This window comes from Podarcis raffonei, chromosome 13, assembly GCF_027172205.1.
Source record: "Podarcis raffonei isolate rPodRaf1 chromosome 13, rPodRaf1.pri, whole genome shotgun sequence".
Classification (NCBI taxonomy): Eukaryota; Metazoa; Chordata; class Lepidosauria; order Squamata; family Lacertidae; genus Podarcis; species Podarcis raffonei.
Genome location: NC_070614.1, coordinates 24,182,441 through 24,203,983, shown reverse-complemented (window position 1 = coordinate 24,203,983; position 21,543 = coordinate 24,182,441). Strand labels below are relative to the sequence as shown.

The 21,543-nt window shown below is 46.9% G+C and overlaps 1 protein-coding gene across 1 annotated transcript; it reads left to right on the top strand.

Moving 5' to 3' along the window:
- The first annotated feature begins 1,147 nt into the window (after positions 1 to 1,147).
- Positions 1,148 to 20,247, top strand: NAGLU (N-acetyl-alpha-glucosaminidase). Its single transcript, XM_053361398.1, has 6 exons — positions 1,148 to 2,673; positions 8,418 to 8,565; positions 8,700 to 8,846; positions 13,936 to 14,021; positions 16,015 to 16,271; positions 17,402 to 20,247. Exons 1-6 carry the CDS (start codon positions 2,258 to 2,260, stop codon positions 18,616 to 18,618), a joined length of 2,271 nt encoding a protein of 756 aa, XP_053217373.1. The 5' UTR covers positions 1,148 to 2,257; the 3' UTR covers positions 18,619 to 20,247.
- The last annotated feature ends 1,296 nt before the right edge of the window (positions 20,248 to 21,543 follow it).

The window sequence follows — 21,543 nt, the reverse complement described above, 5'->3', positions numbered from 1 at the left end:
TGTTGGGAACTTCACACTTAATAGCGAAGTGATTGCATATGTTTCAGTAGATCTGGCTTTTTGTACAGCAGGCTTGGTTAAATACCCACATTATTTAATAAGCCAGGGTTTGTTCTTTCTTTTCTAGGTCATCTGCTCATAATTTGTATCCCTAGGTCTCAGGGCGGTTCACAACATAAATTACAATGCTAAGGAGAGTCTGCCTGGTCTTTTCCCAGTGCTGACTATAAAATCGCCTGTCATAGCTAGGGCCAATTTGCATATGTAGTTTGCTAAAGGAGAACAGATAGCTTTTTAAAATATTGCTCAAAGAAACAAAACAATTCTGGCACTGATAATGTTTCATATTTACATAATGCTGGGGGGACGGGACACACACGTTCTCTATTCTATACTTAATACAATAATGTTAGTGTTTTCACACAGCTACTCAAAATGAGGAAACCTACAGAGGACATGGCTTGTGAGCATTTAGGGCAAATAAATCCATCTTCCACACCATGCATTTGGGATTGGTTCATATCCTGAAATAGCCAGTGTCACAGAACTTGGATTAAATGGCAGTAAACATGCAGAGGACAGTACTAGACTTCAAGTAAAGCCAAGTCTAGCAGTATATAGTACCTGGGGGGGGGGGGAGCTTTAAAACTATTTATGCATACATACATACATTGAATAAGTGAACACAGAAAGTATTTATTATATCCAAAGTAAAGCTTGATTCTGACACCTGTGTAGATAGCACACATTTGCTTATTTTGTATTGTTCTGTCACTTAGAATATATAGAAATTTGACCTTTGCTGTGACCTGAACATGCATTTACGTAGTCTATATATGATGGTGACTGAAAACACGTATTACTACAACACTTCTTGGGGTGCCTCCCTGATTTCTGTTTCCTCTTTGTGATCACAGCATTTTGCATACAGTTACGATAGCAAGTTCCCAGGCCTAAATTCCTTTTCAAATCCGGTATCTTGGCCAGCCCTATCATTAGACAGATGGGGAAGGTCTGTACCTCAGTGGCATGCTTTGCATGCAGACAGACCTTGCTTCAATCCCCAGCAGAGTGAGACTCCTGCCAGCAATCCTTGAAGGCTGCTGCTCGTCAGTGTAAACCAGACTTCACCAATTGGGTGCCCTGCAGATGTTAAGACTACAGCTCCAACAATACTTGTCGGGCACCCGGTTGGTTAAAGCTGGCATAGGCAATATTGAGCTAGATAGATCAATAGTCTGACTCAATATTGGGCAGTTTCCCATCTTCCTAAGATAGGTCCCTACCCCTAAACATCCTGAAATCTAAATTTCTACAATAGGGTAGGCATGAAGGAAGGGAAATCAAAAAGCCATACCAGATCTGACTGGTGCAAAGTCTGAGTTCATGCCCACATCCCTATACAGAGAGTGTGGGGAGAGTTACGCTGCAGAGTTCCACATTGCTCATGCTGATTCCGTTTTTCAGAGGGATGGAGAACTTCTCTCTCTGGTTCTTTCCACTTCCTCTGTGATCAGCATCCAGTGACTGCATTCCAAGAGCATTTACTCATATGTTTTCTGATGGAAAATTGCCACAAATAAATACTAGGGAAGCCCAAAATGAGGAACACAATGTGGGGAGCAATATAAAAAGGGGGGAGCAACTCTGACCAGTTGCAAAGTACATTTGCTATCTAAATCTCTAGTCGTTAATCACAGAATTGTACAGCTGGAAGGAACCACAAGGGTCATCATCTAGTCCAGCCCGCTGCAATGAAGGAATCTTTTGCCCAAAGTGGAGCTTGAACACACAGCCTTGAGATTAAGAGTCTCATGCGCTACTGACTGAGCTATCCCACAGGCCCCGTTTCAGTTTTTACTAAAGTTGCTAGTCATTTTTTCTAACCCTGGAACTGTGTGTGTGTGATAGCAATTGCTCCAGTGGTGAGAGAAACATAGTCTGCAAATGTTCATAGGCACCTCCTCCTTTATCCCTCGCGTTCAGAACTGGAGCTCACGTCCTGCCCTCTCACATAAAAGGAGCCCGAGCTGCCCTTTCCACAGAGAGCTGAAGAACTCTGTGTAGTTCGAACGTCGGCACTTTCGGTTACACAGGTCTGCCTACGGCTTGATGTCTAGGGGCGTGGCGTGGCTCCCGATTGGCTCATAAGAGGGACGCCCAGAAGCTGCTCGGCCGGCGATTGGCTAAAGCGCGCGGGAGAGGACGGTTCTTTGGAACGTTGGCTCCGTTTTCGCTTCCCAGCGGGGGCCTTGCGATGGCGCTACCCCGGTTGTTGTTTCTTTGGGCGACGGTGGCGGCAGTTGCTGCTGCATCCCGGCCCCCGTGGGACTCGATTGCCCGTTTGCAGCCGGGGACGGACGATGCACGGCAGGCGGTGGCGGTGCGGGAGCTGCTGGAGCGGCTGCTGGGCCCGAGGGCTGCCTCCGCCTTCTCGGTGTCGGTCAACCGGTCTTTGGCCGGGCCCGGCGGGCTTGACACCTACCGGCTGAGCTCGAGGGCTCCGGGCGTTGTAAACGTAGCTGGATCCAGCGGCGTGGCCGCCGCCTCGGGAATCTACCAGTACCTAAAGGACTACTGCGGTTGCCATGTCTCCTGGTCTGGGAAGCAGCTCCGACTGCCGGATAGCCTGCCGCCGGTACCCACTGAGATCATCGTCACCAGCCCCAACAGGTGATTCGACGGCGAAGGAGGAGAGCAAAGGATTTTGTGTTCCCTGTTTGCACGTGGGAAGTTTCGTGTTTTTTTTTTAAAGGCTCTGAGCATGTCCAAAAAACAGAGCTCTGTTCCAATTAAATTTGCCTCTGGTCTTATTGGACTTGAAACTTTGAGCCTTTGAACAGCTTCAGGTAAAAATGAAATCCAACAGGTGCAGCTTTCCTTGATGCAGTGACCGGGAAAGATGTACTTGTTGAATTTCTGACTGTTAAGTAGTTGTTTAAGGCACAGAGTGTCTTGTCATCCACAACATGGCAATCCTAGTTCCAGCTTTGATTGAAATGAGGGAGGGGAAAGAAGTATCTCTGAGCATGCAGAGAGTGACTTCTACCTCCGCTTGTATATCTTTGCTACATAAATTTGTTGTTGTTTAGTCGTTTAGTCATGTCCGACTCTTCGTGACCCCATGGACCAGAGCACGCCAGGCACTCCTGTCTTCCACTGCCTCCCGCAGTTTGGTCAAACTCATGCTGGTAACTTCGAGAACACTGTCCAACCACCTCGTCCTCTGTCGTCCCCTTCTCCTTGTGCCCTCCATCTTTCCCAACATCAGGGTCTTTTCCAGGGAGTCTTCTCTTCTTATGAGGTGGCCAAAGTATTGGAGCCTCAGCTTCAGGATCTGTCCTTCCGGTGAGCACTCAGGGCTGATTTCCTTAAAAATAGATAGGTTTGATCTTCTTGCAGTCCATGGGACTCTCAAGAGTCTCCTCCAGCACCATAATTCAAAAGCATCAATTCTTCGGTGATCAGTCTTCTTTATGGTCCAGCTTTCACTTCCATACATCACTACTGGGAACACCATAGCTTTTAATATACAGACCTTTGTTGGCAAGGTAGTGTCTCTACTTTTTAAGATGCTGTCTAGGTTTGTCATTGCTTTTCAAGGTCTGCTTCACAGGAGCATTGGAGTTTCAGGTTCTGCTTTTACAAACAAACTGCATGTACTAGGGGGTTTTTCTTTAAAGAAATAGAAATATGGCATAGCTGCCTTGTACTTCACCAGACCATCGGTCCTTCTAGCTCAGCATTGTCTACATAGATTGGCTGCAGCTTTCCAGGCTTTCAGATGAGACATTCCCAGGCCTACCTGGGGATGCAGAGAGGTTGGTACCTGGGAGCATTTACGTCCAAAGCAGAATGCTCTTCTAAGCTACCACTGAGCTGCAACTTCATTTTGTACACCTTGCCCCATCTGCGAAACCTCTTTTTCAAGGCAGTGTTTACAGATGGCAAATACTGCCACGTAGATATAAAATCAATCTGTTAGAGAACCTACATTTTTTAAAGGGGGGAGGAACACACAGCCCTTTTTTCTATTCCCAGCTGTTCCCATTATGAAAGAGAACCTTGCTTGCCACTTGCAGAAAATACTTGGGCGGTGCTGATTAAACATTTTAGAAAGAAAAGCATGTGGCCCAGTTCTCCTTGGGGCCATACCCAGGTGGTGTGTGTTTGAATTGTTTTGCTCTGACATAAGAAAGAAAAGAAGTCCTTCCCCAGGAAAGTGCTCTCTTCCTTCTTATCCTAGCTCAATTTCCATAATTTTCCTCCTTAGTCTCCATCCACAACGGGGCGGGGGGGCGGGGCAGGAAGAAATCCTAAATATGTGTACACAGTAGTTATGTTTGCTTGTTCTTCTTTGTTCTCTCATTTTCCTTCCTGTCTTGTCTTCCCATTGCATGCACTCGCCTAAATTTTAATAATACTTAGCAATTACGGTATAAAGCACTAATGACAAAAGTGCTTCACAGACATGATCTTAGTAATTACGACAAACCAGTAAGGTAGGTCGGGATTAGCATCCCCTGAGAGCAGGTATGGAGAGCTCTGGTCTCTCAAATGTTGTTGAACTATGACTCTCATTATCCTTTGGCCATGCTTGCTAAGGGCTGCTGTAGTTCATCTGGAGGGCCACACCTATCTTCTAGAAAAATGCTGGAGCTATGAAAGAGTGGTTTGACTAAGCTTCTTATTGGGTTTCTGGAGGAAGTGAGTTTTTTAATAAAAAAAACAACCTGATGACTTTCTGTTCACTTTTCTCAGCCACCACCCTACACTAGGTCTTGATAGAAGAGTTCGCACGACACCCCTCACGTGTTGAAAGCACATGTCAGGGAGTCATAGCATGGTACCACCTGGTTCCGTCCGAGTGATGTACACACTGGTTAACTGTGTGAAGGGGTTGTCGCCGGTGCATTTGTTGTGTTTGGGGGGTGGGTAGCCATCACAACTGCACGGACCCCTTGTGTGTCCTTTCAGTATCATGTCCTTAAAATCTGCAGTTCTCTGCGTGTTACTAGACTACAGATCCCATCATCCCTGACCAATGACCATGCTGGCTGAGGCTGTTGGGAGTTGGGTGTGCAACATCTGGATTTATTAGGTTGTAAATTCACCGGGATCTCTCTCGATCTCTCTCTCTTGCTCTCTTGCTTAATGTTGCTGCCTCCAGTGCAATGCACACTGATGTCTCTAAACATTAGCGAGGAAAGAACAGTCATAAGTCACGCTCAAGCCACGAGTTTCCAAAGAGAAGATAACGATCATCTTTCTGGTTTCTAATGGAGTGGCTATTAAAACATAACTACAGGAAACATGGAAAACTGCTCTTTACTGAGTCAGACCATTGGTCCATGTAGGTCAGTGTTGTCTGCCCTGGCTGGCAGAGTTTCAGACAAGGAACATTCTCAGCCTCTCTGAAGATGCTGGGGACTGAGCCTGGGGACATTCTACACGCAGAGCAGCTACAGCTCTTCTACATTCTCATAAACTGCTCAGAATTTTTTCAATGCCTTGACCAGGCATAAGCAAAGTCAGCCCTCCAGATGTTTTGGAACTACAACTCCCATCATCCCTAGCTAACAGGACCATTGGTCAGGGATGATGGGAATTGTAGTCTCAAAACATCTGGAGGGCTGACTTTGCCTATGCCTGGCCTTGACCATACCTAATCCAGAGACAACCCTAAGTCTGGAACATGTTTTGTAAAGAAGGCAGCAGCATCAGTTCTGTTTGTAGCGTGTTAGCTTAGTCTTAGCTGTGGATGTTTCTAAATCAGCAAATCTAAAATTAGAGAGGGGAGGAACCCCCCCCCCATTTGTAGGGCATCCTGTGTCCATTACCTCGCCTGCTTTGAATAGCAGTGGTAAGCAAATTCTGACGACCATTGAAGGAAAAAGTATTGAGTAGGCCACGGAGGGCTGCCAAGCGGATTTGGGGAGGGGGCTGCTTTTGGCCTTCCCTTTCTACACCGCTCGACTGGGTCCAGCAGTTCCATCTGTGCAGTTGTGCTCCTTTGCGTGTTGGATGTCACGTCAGTCGGGGTCCGTCGGTCCCGCTCTTTTAAAGATCAGCTCAATTAATCTTGACACTCTTTTGTGGGCGGAAGGGGGAGGAATGACCCAGGGCCTCGTTAGAGGAGCTGTCCCTTGGCTTGTAGGCGGACAAAGGTCCTGGCGAGGACAGAGAGGTTGGCAGGGTGAGGAGAGTCTTTGCGTGACTGGATTGTTTATGCCGCTTGAAAAGGAAGAGCCCCCCCGCCCCCGGGCCCTAGGGAAACCCAATTGGTGGGGGGACGATGACTCTAGAATAGCTTCAACCTGGGGACTTGGCCCCTGAGCCAAGGCAGCTAATCTCAAGCACTTGGGAACCGATCATAGCTGCGTTGTTTACATAACACACACCGCACTGTGAACTACAACTGCGTAGTTAGCATCGCTCTAGCACTCCTACCACCCAGTTTCTCATCCCACGCCAAACGAAAGTAAATTCGGAACAGAGTCCTTATGCGGTGGTACCTTTGTGTGTTGCAGCAGCGGCGTGCTTGCTAGTGCAACTGACCTGTGCAAGGCCTTGGACCACTAAGGGTAGACAAATGCGTCTCTTTCAGCTTGCTTACTTTTTTTTTTTCTTTCCCTAAACTTGAGCCCAGGCAGCTCACCCCCATTTCTGGATCAGTGTGCAATTTTTTTTCCTTTTAAATCTCTGCCTGGAAATTCCTGTCACATTTCTGAGGTACCTTTCTCCTAACGTGTTTGCCTATTTGTGTGCGATGTGCACGTTTTTGCAAGCACTTTCCCCCTCATGTAATGTAGCTCTATATGCAATTTTCAATAATACATTACTTTTTGGGGGGGGACATTCTTTTTGGTTGGAAAACACAAAATGTGGGGAAGTGCAGGTTTCAAAGGATTGCTGGTTCTCAGGAAGTGATAATTAGGAACGTCAGCATTAAAATGCAAACTGAGCAAATTTATTTCCCTCCCCTGTCAGGTGTAGGTAAAAGAGTGAGTACCATAACACTAAGCGCAACCTTACCTACAGCTCCTCCTCACAGGCCTTGTACTATTGCAATTGCCAACCATGGCTATTTGGGAGACAAAACTTCAACATCGGTTATAGACTAACCAAAGTATAAACAAAAGCTGCTAAAAGGCGGGGGTATAAAAAAGCATTCTGCAACCTGTATAAATTATGCAACTTTGCTGTTTGTTTGTTTGTTTGTTTGTTTGTTTTCCTAGATTTTTTAAAATAATATTTATTACTAGCACTATTCAGCTTCTCCCAATTTGCTTTCCCTGACTACTGGCAATCTGCCTTAAGCTATTCCTCCCAGTTTCTGATATTTTATTTTAGCAAGTGCTGCCCAGTGAGACTTGCCTTGACTTTGAGTCCATGGTACCACTTCCTTTGTTGATCCCTCCTTTGTGGACCTACTTGTGTGCATATTGTTATTCTCCTGCCTTCTCCCTCACTCCAGAACAGGATTTTCTGGCCCCAGTACATTATATGGCCCTCTGATTCATAAAAGAGGACACAGGTTTATATCTGCGTTGTATTATATGCAAATATGTGTCATTGTTTGAAGGCAGGGTGGATGGCCGAAAAAGTAAATAGGTGGCCACATGTGTAATAAAATGTTTAACTAATGCAAAGTGGCAATGCTTTCCCCATAATTGTAGTTCCATACTAGAAAATAATGAACCTATTAAGTTCTGCCTGCTGCACAGCTGTTAAAGGCAAAATAACTGTGCTTTTCCCCAGTGCAGGCCGTAAACCAGAGCCTGGGACGCATTGCTGCACCTACTTACCTGGGGGTAAGCCCCATTAAACATAAATAATAATAATAAATAATAAATTTTATTTATATCCCGCTCTCCCCAGCCGAAGCCGGGCTCAGGGCAGCTAACAACAATCAAATAATCAAACAATCAAATAATCCAACATTCTAAAAACATTTCATTATAAAAATTAATTAAAATCAAATTAATGGCAACCGTTAAGCAAAATTCTGTGCAGGTTGCCAGAGGAGGGAGTCAGGCTGTGCCCTGACCAAAGGCCTGGTGGAACAACTCTGTCTTGCAGGCCCTGCGGAAAGATGTCAGGTCCCGCAGGGCCCTAGTCTCTTGTGACAGAGCGTTCCACCAGATTGGAGCCGCAGCCGAGAAGGCCCTGGCTCTAGTTGAGGCCAGCCTAACCTCTCTGAGGCCTGGGACCTTCAGGATGTTTTTATTTGCAGACCGTAGGTTCCTCTGTGGGGCATACCAGGAGAGGCGGTCCCGTAAAGAGGCTTACTTGTAGAAAAATGACTTCTAAGGAGTCCCTGATCTCAAACAAGCCCAAGACAAGAAAGACGAACGAATGGATAGATAATAAACAGCTTGAAGGTGCTTAAGAGTTCCGTTGTTCTTTCTTCCCAGATTCCGCTTCTACCAAAATGTCTGCACCCAGAGCTACTCCTACGTGTGGTGGAACTGGGAGCGCTGGGAACAGGAGATCGACTGGATGGCGCTTCACGGCATCAACATGGCGCTGGCATTCACCGGGCAGGAGGCCGTCTGGCAGCGGGTGGAGTATCTCGTTTAAACAGAAAAACAGTTGAACCGTGATAATATTTTAGAAGCACTTTTCAGACCGGAAGAATGCCTGCCAAAGCAGCTGATGGCAACTGAAGTTCAACATCCCCCTTCTCTTGTTTCCAGGTATATTTGTCCCTGGGCCTGAACCAGTCAGAAATTGACGAGTATTTCACTGGACCGGCATTTCTGGCTTGGAACCGGATGGGGAACTTGCACACCTGGGCGGGGCCACTGCCCCTCTCGTGGCAACTGAAGCAGCTCTACTTGCAGGTACCTGGGCCTGATTGTTGTGGCGGCAGCGGCGCTAGGCTTATGCTTATCGTGGAGGGTAAGGCTACTAGCCATGGTGGGCTGAGTGCTACCTCCACCATTTGTGGGAACCTCAGGTGGGGAGAGTACTATGGCACACAGCTCCTGCTCTTTCAGGTTTCTTGTAGGCATCTGGTTGGCCACTGTGAGAACAGGTTGCTGGACTACCAGGGAGGTGGACTACATCAGGGGTAGGCAACCTAAGGCCCGTGGCCCGGATGCGGCCCAATCGCCTTCTCAATCCGGCCTACGAACGGTCCGGGAATCAGTGTGTGTGTGTGTTTTTTTTTATAAAAATTTTTATTGGTTTTTCAACATATAATATAAAACAATACAAAAGACAAACACTAACAAACAAACATATAAACATGTATAATTTCATAAATTTTTTCATGTACCCAATTTCAGCGACTTCCCCATGCCTCCCTTTTCTGCATCCCTGTTTTGAGCTTTTTTTTTCCCAGCAACCCCTGGTCTAAATTACTTATTAATTCCTTTCTTTAACCCCTTTCTTTCCTCTTATCCAATCATTTATCGCTGCAAATCTGTTATGCTTTACCCATGGCATTTTAACACTCAATAATTTTACAAGAATTTTTAAGATAAAGTTTAAATTTCTTCCAATCTTCTTCCGCCGTCTCTTTCCCTTGGTCACGGATTCTGCTCGTCATCTCTGCTAGTCCCATATACTCGATCACCTTCGTCTGCCACTCTTCCAGTGTGGGTAGTTCTTGTGTCTTCCAATACTTTGCTAGTAGAACTCTTGCTGCTGTTGTAGCATACATAAAAAAACATCCTATCTTTCTTTGACACCAATTGGCCTACCATGCCCAGGAGAAAAGCCTCTGGTTTTTTGTGAAAGGTACACTTAAGCACCTTCTTAATTTCATTATATATCGTTTCCCAGAAGGCCTTAATCCTTGGGCACGTCCACCAAAGGTGATAGAAAGTACCTTCAGTTTCATTACATTTCCAACATTTATTATTGGGCAAATGGTAAATTTTTGCAAGCTTGACTGGGGTCATGTACCACCTATAGATCATTTTCATAATATTCTCTCTTAAGGCATTACATGCCGTAAATTTTATACCGGTGGTCCATAACTGTTCCCAGTCAGCAAACATAATGTCATGACCAATGTCCTGTGCCCATTTAATCATAGCTGATTTAACCATTTCATCCTGTGTATTCCATTTCAGCAGCAAATTGTACATTCTAGACAGGTTCTTCGTATTGGGTTCTAACAATTCTGTTTCTAACTTTGACTTCTCCACCTGGAAGCCGATTTTCCTGTCCTGTTTGAAAACTTCATTTATCTGGTAATAATGTAGCCAATCTCTTACTTTAAACTTCAGTTTCTCATAACTCTGTAATTTCACATTTCCACCTTCTTGTTCTACAATTTCCCAATATTTTGGCCATTTAGATTCCATATTAAGTTTTTTAACTTCCTTGGCCTCCATTGGTGACAGCCACCTAGGGGTTTTATTTTCCAACAAATCTTTATAACGAATCCAAACATTGTATAATGCTTTCCTAACAATATGGTTTTTGAAGCTTTTATGAATTTTTACCTTGTCATACCATATATATGCATGCCAACCAAATCTATTATTGAACCCTTCTAGGTCCAAAGTGTCTGTGTTCTCAAGAAGTAGCCAGTCTTTCAGCCAGCAAAAAGCTGCTGCTTCATAGTAAAGTTTTAAGTCCGGCAGGGCAAACCCCCCTCTTTCTTTTGCATCAGTTAATATCTTAAATTTTATTCTGGGCTTTTTGCCCTGCCAGACAAATTTCGATATATCTTTCTGCCACTTCTTGAAACAGTCCATTCTGTCCACAATCTGCAATGTTTGAAACAAAAACAGCATTCTTGGCAAAACATTCATCTTAATAACGGCAATTCGGCCTAACAAGGAAAGTCTCAAATTTGACCATATTTCCAAATCTTTCTTAATTTCTGTCCAGCATTTCTCATAGTTATCTTTAAATAAGTTCACATTCTTAGTTGTTAAATTAACCCCTAGATATTTCACCTTATTTGCTACCATTAATCCAGTTTCACTCTGAAACTTCTCTCTTTCCTCCACTGTTAAGTTCTTTCCCAGTACCTTTGTTTTTTGTTTATTTAACTTAAAACCTGCCACTCGACCAAAGACTTGTATTATCTCCAAAACTTTTTTTGTACTAGTGTCTGGCTCTAGACACTAGAATCAGTGTGTTTTTACATGAGGAGAATGTGTCCTTTTAATAATAATAATGATTTATTATATATACCCCGCCCATCTGGCTGAGTTTCCCCAGCCACTCTGGGTGGCTCCTAATCGAGTGTTAAAAACAATACAGCATTAAATATTAAAAACTTCCCTGAACAGGGCTGCCTTCAGATGTCTTTTAAAGATAAGATAGTTGCTTATTTCCTTCACATCTGAAGGGATGGTGTTCCACAGGGTGGGCACCACTACCAAGAAGGCCCTCTGTCTGTTTCCCTGTAATCTCACTTCTCGCAATGAGGGAACCGCCAGAAGACCCTCAGTGCTGGATCTCAGTGTCCAGGCTGAACGATAGGGGTGGAAACGCTCCTTCAGGTATACAGGACCGAGGCCGTTTAGGGCTTTAAAGATCAGCACCAACACTTTGAATTGTGCTTGGAAACGTACTGAGAGCCAATGAAGATCTCTCAGGTCTTTTATTTAAAATGCATCTCTGGGTTATTTGTGGGGCATAGGAATTTGTTCATTCCCCCCCCCAAAAAAATATAGTCCAGCCCACCACATGGTCTAAGGAACAGTGGACCGGCCCACGGCTCAAAAAGGTTGCTGACTATATGATCCTCAGGGTCCCTTCCAGCTTTATGATTCTGTTATAAGAAAAAAAACTGCTCTTTTCCCCTTATGGGGTATTCCAGAGCCACTATAGCAAGCTTCCTCAAACTCAGCCCTCCAGATGTTTTTGAGACTACAATTCCCATCATCCCTGACCACTGGTCCTGCTAGCTAAGGATCATGGGAGTTGTAGGCCACAAATATCTGGAGGGCCAAATTTGAGTAAGCCTGCCATATAGAGCCCTTAAGTGGGTTCCCTATTGGTAGGAGAAAATAACAGAGGCCAACCAGAGTATATTGAGAAGCAAAGCGGCTAGTAAGCCTTATCTTTATTAAAGGAACTGTTGCAACAGGGTCCCCATCCACCACATGCAGGAGGGAGGAGAACCCTGAACAGTGGTGTGCAAGCCCTTATATAGACTTTCGAAATTGCCCATCCTGTAGCCCAAGGACCCCCCTCCAAAAAAATACCAACAACATCATACATCCATCACAGAAGGATATCTGATAATGGTCACTGATTGCATTACCTGGGCAGTCTGGCCATTCTTTTGTGATGGTAATACTTTAGTTTCTGAATCCAGGTCACAGGCTCACCCTATTCATACACAAATACACCCTTAAGACAGGATTTGCAAGCAAAAAGACAATGGGAAAGCTTTCCCCATTTGCCTCCCTTACTGCAGAGGAATATTTGAGGTCAATGGGAGAGTCAAATGGCTTCAGAATTGCTCTCCCATACTATATCAGACACATGGTTCATATATTTAGATATGTATGCATTATGAATATTTATTCTATATTTTAGACCTTAAAATTATTATAACAATTCTATGATTTTAAGACTCTATGGACCTTTTCTTATTTTCCAGTAGGGTTTTTCTTATATTCTTACGTTCCGTTTCCTTTTCTAGTTCTTACCTTTGGAGCTTGGTTTTTCCCCCCTTCAGTGTTCTTCCATCAGTATTTGTAGAAAGATCCACTGCTGTCTCAGTCCAAGGTGGCAGAAGTATGATGTAATGTGCTAATAAAGAGCCAAACTTGACCCAAGGGCAGCCATGTTTGTTTAATCACCTATCTGCCCAATTTACTTATAAAGCAGGATATGTGGGGTCTAAAATCTATATATAATTTTCCCGTGGGGCTATCAACCGTTTCAGAAGAGGAATTAGGGTCGGGGTGGTGGTTGAGTGAGTTTCAGAAAACTACAAGGGGAAAGGTTTAAACCAGGAATGAGGGACTATGGCCCTCCAGATATTGTTGTACTGTAATTCCCATCAGTCCCAGCTAACATGGCAGTTGGTCAAAGATGATGGAAATTGTAGACCAATAGCATTTGGAGGGCCACAGGTTCCTAATTCCTGGTTTAAAAACACACACACACACACCCTTCTCTAGTGCCCGAGGTAATTTGTGGCACGCATAGCTTCACTTGGGTAAAAAGAAAACTCAGGTAACCAAATCATCAATCTTATTTTATAAAGCCGTCGTCATTATTGTATAGTTGTATAACACTTTTAGCCCAAAGGCCAGTTGCCTTTTCATTAATACAATTTCAATATTTTTGAATTTTGAATCACCTGATAATAATTTTTTTTAAAAAAAACCCTTATTTGTTGATACTTGTTCATAGATATACAAAATTCATACCCATTGCAAAGTATCTTTTTATAATATACTAAGATGAAACAGCTACCTAGAAAAGACCAAAGTCCGAAAGAAGATAAAACGAGAAAAGGAGAGACCTAAAGAAAGAGAAAGCGAGAGAGAAGGGAAAGAAATGAAAAAACCCCAGCAAATATTCAATCTTTGGCACCATGTGTAGCTGAGCCAACAGAATCGACAGAGGTCTACCTAAAATGTGGGCATTCTTCTGGGGCTAGTGGGTGGGAATATTGGGCACAGTATGGACCCTTCCCCAGGCCTCGTTACACTGCTCCATCATCCTGTCAGTGAGAGCCAGTGTGGTGTAGTGGTTAAGAGCGGTAGTCTCGTAATCTGGGGAACCGGGTTCGCGTCTCCGCTCCTCCACATGCAGCTGCTGGGTGACCTTGGGCCAATCACACTTCTTTGAAGTCTCTCAGCCCCACTCACCTCACAGAGTGTTTGTTGTGAGGGAGGAAGGGAAAGGAGAATGTTAGCCGCTCTGAGCCTCCTTAAAAGGGAGTGAAAGGCGGGATATCAAATCCAAACTCTTCTTCTTCTTCTGCCCTCTTTGCCTTCCCAGTACAGGATCCTGGAGAGAATGCGGAGCCTGGGGATGTTGACAGTGCTGCCTGCCTTCTCAGGATACGTTCCTCGCGGCATCTTAAGGTAAAGGTTCACAAGCAGGAATGGAATGCAGGCGGCAAAGGGACCTAGGAAACCACATTACAGTGGTACCTCGGGTTACAGACGCTTCAGGTTACAGACTCCGCTAACCCAGAAGTAGTACCTCGGGTTAAGAACTTTGCTTCAGGATGAGAACAGAAATCTCACAGCAGCAGGAGGCCCCATTAGCTAAAGTGGTACCTCAGGTTAAGAACAGTTTCAGGTTAAGAACGGACCTCCAGAATGAATTAAGTTCTTAACCCGAGGTACCACTGCGCCACGCCGCCACACGATTTCTGTTCTCATCCTGAAGCAAAGTTCTTAACCCGAGGTACTATTTCTGGGTTAGTGGAGTCTGTAACCTGAAGCGTCTGTAACCTGAGGTACCACTGTATACCAAATCAAACCATCATCTAGCTGCAGGGACACACAGGCCACATGAGGCCCTCCAGCCCTCCGAGTTTGACCCACCAGGATGTTTCTCCTGGGCCTTGCCCATCTGACACTCAGAATCCAAAGTGTGGCCTCTCTCCAGTGGCAGGGGAAGGGGGTGTGTGGTGGGGGTGGCCCAGCCTGGGTGTGACTACTGAGGGGGGTGACAGAATGCCAGGCAGCACTCACCGCGGGGCCTGCAGTGCACCTGAGCCACGCGTCTCTCCTGGGAGTGACGTGGTGACTTGGGTGCCCACAGGTTCCATGCTACCTCAAACGGTCCTCCCACTGCCTCCCCCCTAGCCGTAGGGCGGCTGAGTGGGAGGAGGCAGGCAGACTCCTCGGAGGCCCCGTGGAGTGTCCTGCCCCGGCTGGCCACACCCCATGGGTGACTGGCCATGCCCCTGGGCACAGGGCACGCGTGCCACCCCAGGCGCCCAATCGGCTTGCACCACCACTGCCTCTCTCCATGGGAAGTGGAAGAAGCTGTGGCCCAGAGACATTTCCGAGGCCTCTGAGCCTGTGCAAGTGTGTATTGCTCCTCGCTTCTGCAGCCAGTTCTCTCACATCCGTGATCAGAATGCATGGAGGGTACGGCTGATTGCAAAATCATTACGAAAGAGATGGAGGAGGGTTTGCAGTTGTGGGGGTGGGGGTAGAGGGCAGAAGGTTGGGACACAGGAAGCCTCTTTACACAGATTCAGGCCGTTGATCCATCGAGCTCAGCATTTCCTACGCTGATCGGCAGCAGCTCTCCACGATTTCAGACATGGGACATTCCCAGCATTGCAGCGGAACCTCAGTTTTCGAACTTAATCCGTTCCAGAAGACCGTTCAGCTTCCGAAAAGTTCGAAAACCTAGGATCGATGGGCTAGTGGCAAAGTCAATGGGGAAAAAATGAAAAACGCAGCTCGGAAGCTTTTCAAAAATTGTTCGAAAACGGAATCATTCACTTCCAGGTTGTCGGCGTTCGGGTTCTGAATCGTTTGGCTTCCAAAGCGTTCGACAACCGAGGTTCCACTGTATTGGGAGAGGCTGGGAACTTCTGCATGCAAATCAGAATCTCTGCCATTCAGCTATAGCCCTTCCCAAATACAGTAGTGATTTAGGCACAGCCCTGAAGGATGGGGGGGGCATTTCCTCCCTTCCCTTCCCATCTTTTTAAATGTGTGATGCTTTACTGTGTTTGATGTTTTAATTTGCTGGAAGCCGCCCTGGGGGCTGGGGCAATCCTGGCAGATGAGCAGCATATAATTTTGTTATCATTATTATCATCATTTATATCTCCTTCAAAGCAGAGAGAGCTATTGTGTTCCCCTATGGATGTCAGTGGACTCCAACTCCCAGCATGCTCACTGATCAAGGATGATGGGAGTTGTATTCCAGCTGTGTCGGAATGGCACCCCGATGTTGGCTACCCCTGCTTTAGAGTTTCTTCTTTTAGTCTTGCCTCTGAGCTCTCTGGCGGAAACTGTTTAGCTGTACAGCGTTTAGCGCACAATCAAGTGTGAAACAGCGGTTGGTGCCACAATTCCTTCCTGGATTTCTTTCCCGTGCTTTCAGGGTTTTCCCCCGGGCCAACGCCACACAAATGGGGAGCTGGAGTCACTTTGACTGCACCTACTCCTGCTCCTACCTCCTGTCGCCCGAAGACCCCATGTTCCAGGTCATCGGGACCCTCTTCCTGAAAGAACTGACCAGGCAGTTTGGTACGGATCACCTGTACAGCGCCGACACCTTCAACGAGATGCGCCCACTCTCATCGGATCCCGCCTACCTGTCCCAGGTCAGCGCAGCTGTCTTCCGCTCCATGACGGGAGGTAGGATGTGACGGGTTCTCTTGGTTCCCCTCCGTACATGCACAAGTTTCTCCTCCAGTCGCCTCGTCTTTTATGACATTTATATACTATGCTTATCCTTCACGGAACTCAGGGTGGGTGGTGTATGGGTTCTCCTCCTCCCCTTTTCACCCTCACACCAACCCTGTGAGGTAGGTTAGGCTAAGGGTGACTTGCCTAAAGTCACCCAGAGAGCTTCATGCCTGAGTGGAGATTCGAACCCTGGTCTCCCATGTCCAACACTCTAACTGTGGCTCACTTTAGCCCACATTTCGGTAGCTGCATAACTTGGGGGGGGGGCATCGTAGGTTGAAGGAGCGCTTCTCTCTTGCAGAGAATTTCACATTATGGCCAAGCTTCCCCCACTTTTGAGACTTTGCTATGCACTCGCTACACATTTTCTAAGCCTCAAGTATATGGCTTCAAATTCAAAAATCTATTATTATTTTTAATATGCTATTTTTAAAAACTCAGGAACTGCATCGTTCCAAACTCCACGTTTGTGCCATCCACTGCTGATACCATCTTGATCATACCATGGCTGGCTTATCTCCCATTTTTTATGCTTAGGAACAAGATGTTGGCTGCATTTATTTGTTTTCTTTATAACCACATTCGTATATCCTTCTTTCAAATTGCTCGGAACAGCATGCCTAGCAATTTCCTGTTACTGTGCTGTATATCCTTCTAACCACCCTCTGAGGTAGACTAGGCCGAGAGAAGGTGACTTACCATTGGCCACCAAATTTCATGGCTTGAGCCCTGGTCTTCTCAGCCAAGCCCTTCTATGGCAGCATTGTAGCCTCCCAGATTATGTTTATGAGATGTGTTAGATAAGGCATAGCTTTCCACTGCAGGATTACTGTCTCCTAGACATTGTTGTTCTGCGAGTATTTGATCTCCTGCAGAGAATTTGGCACCACAGAGCTAGCCATATTTTGCAGGCATTTTGCAGCAGGAAGCCAGGATGGTGACCTATATAATTTTAATTGAAGTTGATGTCAATGAATGAATGAAAGGAGTCCAGGGTAGAAGTACATTAGAGGTTCCACAAGCAGAAGCAGCTGTCAGCACCTCTGCCTTGCGCTAATTGGCAATGTCTTTCTCCACAGCTGACCCCCGTGCCATATGGCTGATGCAAGGCTGGCTTTTCCAACACCAGCCCGACTTCTGGCAGCCGGCCCAAGTCCGCGCCCTCCTCCAGGGCGTACCCCTTGGCAGGATGGTGGTGCAGGACCTCTTTGCCGAATCCAAGCCCGTTTACCCCTGGACTGAGTCCTTCTACGGGCAGCCGTTTATCTGGTGCATGCTGCACAACTTCGGTGGCAACCACGGCCTTTTTGGCACAGCGGAGAGCATCAACCAGGGTCCCTTTGCCGCCCGGGGCTTCCCCAACTCCACCATGGTGGGCATTGGCCTGACCCCCGAAGGCATCGAGCAGAACGACGTGATGTATGAGCTCATGACTGACCTGGGCTGGTGCAAGGAGCCCCTGGACCTCCGGCAGTGGGTGTCCGCTTACGCCTCGCAGCGCTACGGAGCCAGCAACGCCCAGGCGGCCGCGGCCTGGCAGCTGCTTCTCCAGAGTGCCTACAATTGCTCAGGGCCGTACACCAACCACAACCGCAGCCCGCTGGTGCACCGCCCTTCCTTCCGGATGACCACGGAGCTCTGGTACAACGAGAGCGACGTCTACGAGGCCTGGCGGCTGCTGCAAAGCTCCGTCGACGTGCTCGGCACCAGCAGCACCTTCTGCTACGACCTGGTTGACGTGACCCGCCAGGCCATGCAGCAGCTGGTGAGCCGGTATTACTTGGAAATCAAGCAGGCTTTCCAGAGCCGCATGCTCTCCCGCCTGCTGACGGCGGGCGGCATTCTGGTCTACGACCTCCTGCCAGAGCTGGACAGCCTCCTGTCGAGCGACAGGCGGTTTCTGCTCGGGCGGTGGCTGGAAGCCGCCCGCTTGTCGGCCACCAGCGACCAGGAGGCGGTCCTCTACGACCTGAACGCACGCAACCAGCTGACGCTCTGGGGGCCCAACGGCAACATCTTGGACTACGCCAACAAGCAGTTCGGAGGGCTGGTGTTGGACTATTATGGGGTGCGCTGGAGCCTGTTTGTGTCCACCCTGGTGGAGTGCCTCAACACCGGGACCCCTTTCCACCAGAACCACTTCAACCAAGCCGTCTTCCAAGTGGAGAGGGGCTTTATCTACAACGGGAAGCGGTACCCGACCAAGGCCATGGGCAACACGCTGGACATAGCCAGGAAGATATTTCTCAAGTATTACCCTTCCGCAGTGCAGCACAATTGCTCGAGGGCTGTGTGAGAAGAGACTCACTATTGGCAGGCCCCCGTCTCTGCTTGCCGTCAGTCCCAACCACTGCACTCGTCCCGCGTTGGGTGTTCTGAGCCAGATCTGACTGCTGAACAGCTTCTTCTTAAATGCACATTTTCCCAGTGTTCGAGTGGCACAGGAGCTGCTGGTGGTGGGAATGGGAGTGACTTCTGGTCAGAAAGAGAGGTGACAGAGTTTATAAAGCCTGTCTGGAAGCCTTTAACCCTGTCTCCAGATGGGTGCAGAGGCTAGTTGTGGTTGAGGGATCATTGTCAGGGACTCAGCACATGGTTCTTGGGGGCACTTCTCCTTGTTTTTCACGTGTTCCAGAGCTGGCTCAAATTGAGCTCTAAAAAGGTTAGCGGGGTGGTGGAGATGGACTCTGCTGCCTTAATATGGAGACGGAAGTGCGCAGTCACGAGGCTTTGCAACGCAGCTCCCTGCCAAAAGACTACCCGCATCGCAGCCCTCTTCCCTCCACACAGGCAAGGGGTGGCTAACCTGTGGCTTGTAGGCCCCTCAGGGTTTTTTTGTGTAGCCTCTGCAACTCCAACATTTATCATTTTAAAGATAATAATTTCATTTAAAAATCTGTGATGCCACAAGATTGGGGGGGGGGCCTTTCCAAAGCTCCCCATTTAAAAACAAAACAAAACAAGAAACCTTTAAAATAATTATTATATTCTTTTTTACTAACTGCTCTCATAGGTATTCCAAAGTGATAGTCTGATGACAAAATGTTTTAAGGCCCCTCCGAGGTCCCCTGCCCCAATTTTTCTTATTATTCCCCCCCCAAAAGATAATAATGAGTACTTTATTTTAATATATATACTGATCACTCATATGGGTCCCCTGCTGCTGTGACTCTGTGGTGCCAAAAAGGGCTTTGTGGTCCCATTAAGACTTCCCAATGGGTCCATTTAAAATAGTAATCAACTATAAAAAACTGGTTGCACCCACCTTGACATGAGGCCCCTGAAGTGGTTAGCCACCCCTGCTGGATTGTATTCAGCTGTGGTCCGTGTTTTCTCCTGCTCACCCCAAGCAGAAGCGCTGGAAGAAGAGTTTGGATTCGATATCCTGCTTTATCACTACCCTAAGGAGTCTCAAAGCGGCTAACAATCTCCTTTCCCTTCCTCCCCCACAACAAACACTCTGTGAGGGGAGTGAGGCTGAGAGACTTCAGAGAAGTATGACTGGCCCAAGGTCACCCAGTAGCTGCATGTGGAGGAGCGGGGAATCGAACCCAGTTCACCAGATTACGAGTCCACTGTTCTTAACCACTACACCACCTACAGAAGAGATTGCTCCAGCTGCTTTCCGCAAGCAAGCATTTGAAGCATTGAAGAGACCAGATGAAGTGACAGGGAACCTGTAGCCATCCAGACATTGTTGGGACTCCCAACTCCCAGCACCCCTGACTATTCCTGAAGAGCCACAGGTTCCTCGCAATTGGACTAGAGGATCGTTAGGGATCTTCCCACCAAAAAAGCTAGGCTTTGGCTGCATTCAGACAGCACCGTTTAGTCCATTTTCCTGTTTAGTCCAATTTCCGCGTTTCCAAGGGATAATCTCATAAGAGGCAAAAGACACTTGTGGAAATACGTTGTGGCCTAGTGCTCATTTCCATGTTAATTGTTTCCAGGAAAATTCTGGCTTGCAGCCCCATTAACCAGGAGACTTGTGGGAGTGTGTTGTGTTGCAATTTCAGGTGAAGGAATTTGGGGCGGCATCTTTAGCATACAGGTCTTTCCTGTTGTTTGAAATTTAGGTTGGCATGACAGCACTATCTATCGATCAAAGAGCCACAGCAGCTGGTATTGGTATATAAAAGGAACGTTAGAAATCCCTAGTAAACAGAAACCCTAGTAAAATTAATGCAATAAACCCCACCTCAAAGTGCAGCCATAGTTTCTCACCCTCCCCATAGGGATAAATACTGAAACGGGAAGGCGCTACACTAATTGCAGTTTGGTTTAGCCTTCTGAATTTATTAGGTGCCTTTTTCTACATATAAAAAAGACACGAGGCATCTTTGACAACAAATCTATTGCTCATTGGGGTTCATTTAACAGCCCAAACCAGGTGATTGGGCGCCTTCTGCCAGAAACACTTGGGTAGGGAGAGAAAAGGTTGATTTATCCTTGGGAAAAGGGAACAGGCCTCATCAGTAACATTGTCATTTTGGAATTATGGGGATGTGGTGAGCATGAAGTCAGGTTTGAGGAATAGCATCGAAGGGTTGCCTTGCTTCTTCCTCAGAAACTTACGGGTTGTAGGGTTATAAAGCCCAGGTGGCAATGAAAGAGGGAAGGTGAACTCCTTCTGGTGAGCTATGTAGAAGGAAGGCCAAGCCGGCCAGGGCAGATTTTCTAAGGAGTATTCACCCCTTCGGGCTTCTTTGCCTCCTGTACTAACGCAGTAAAACTGTAGGACCAACAACAAACACGCCTTGCCTGCATTACAGTTGTACCCCAACATGGAAGCTGAGGCGGCCATATATGTGGCTCCCACGTCGTCTCCCTTCCAGGCACCAACCAGTCCCAGACCTGCTTAGCTTCAGCAAGGCGGTAGCCTCACGTGCCTTAAGACCAGTGCTACTTTTCTAGAAAAAGAGGTGCCGGAACTCACCCTGAACACCTTTCTTGTTCTCTTAGAATGGCATTGGCGCCCACCTGAGAGGTGCCACCTGAGTTCTGCCTGAAAAAAGCCCTGCTTCAGACCATTGCCTTTTCCCTCAGGAGAGTTCCCTTCCTCCGCCTGTCTTAACTTTGCTCAGTGCCTTTACTGTCCCTGAGTGACTCAGGGGTAAGTTTACATGCGTATGTGTATATATATTTTGTTCACAAAGATGTCTGATCTCCGAATAATTATTTCTGGTTTAATACCTGTATAAACACATGCCCCCTTGTGCCA

Bases quoted from the DNA above. Each gene is read 5' to 3' on its own strand.
- NAGLU (XM_053361398.1), top strand. From the start codon at position 2,258: ATGGCGCTACCCCGGTTGTTGTTTCTTTGGGCGACGGTGGCGGCAGTT. The intron at 8,566-8,699 runs GTGGAGTATCTC...TCTTGTTTCCAG, and splicing joins AGGAGGCCGTCTGGCAGCGG to GTATATTTGTCCCTGGGCCT. The intron at 16,272-17,401 runs GTAGGATGTGAC...CTTTCTCCACAG, and splicing joins CTTCCGCTCCATGACGGGAG to CTGACCCCCGTGCCATATGG.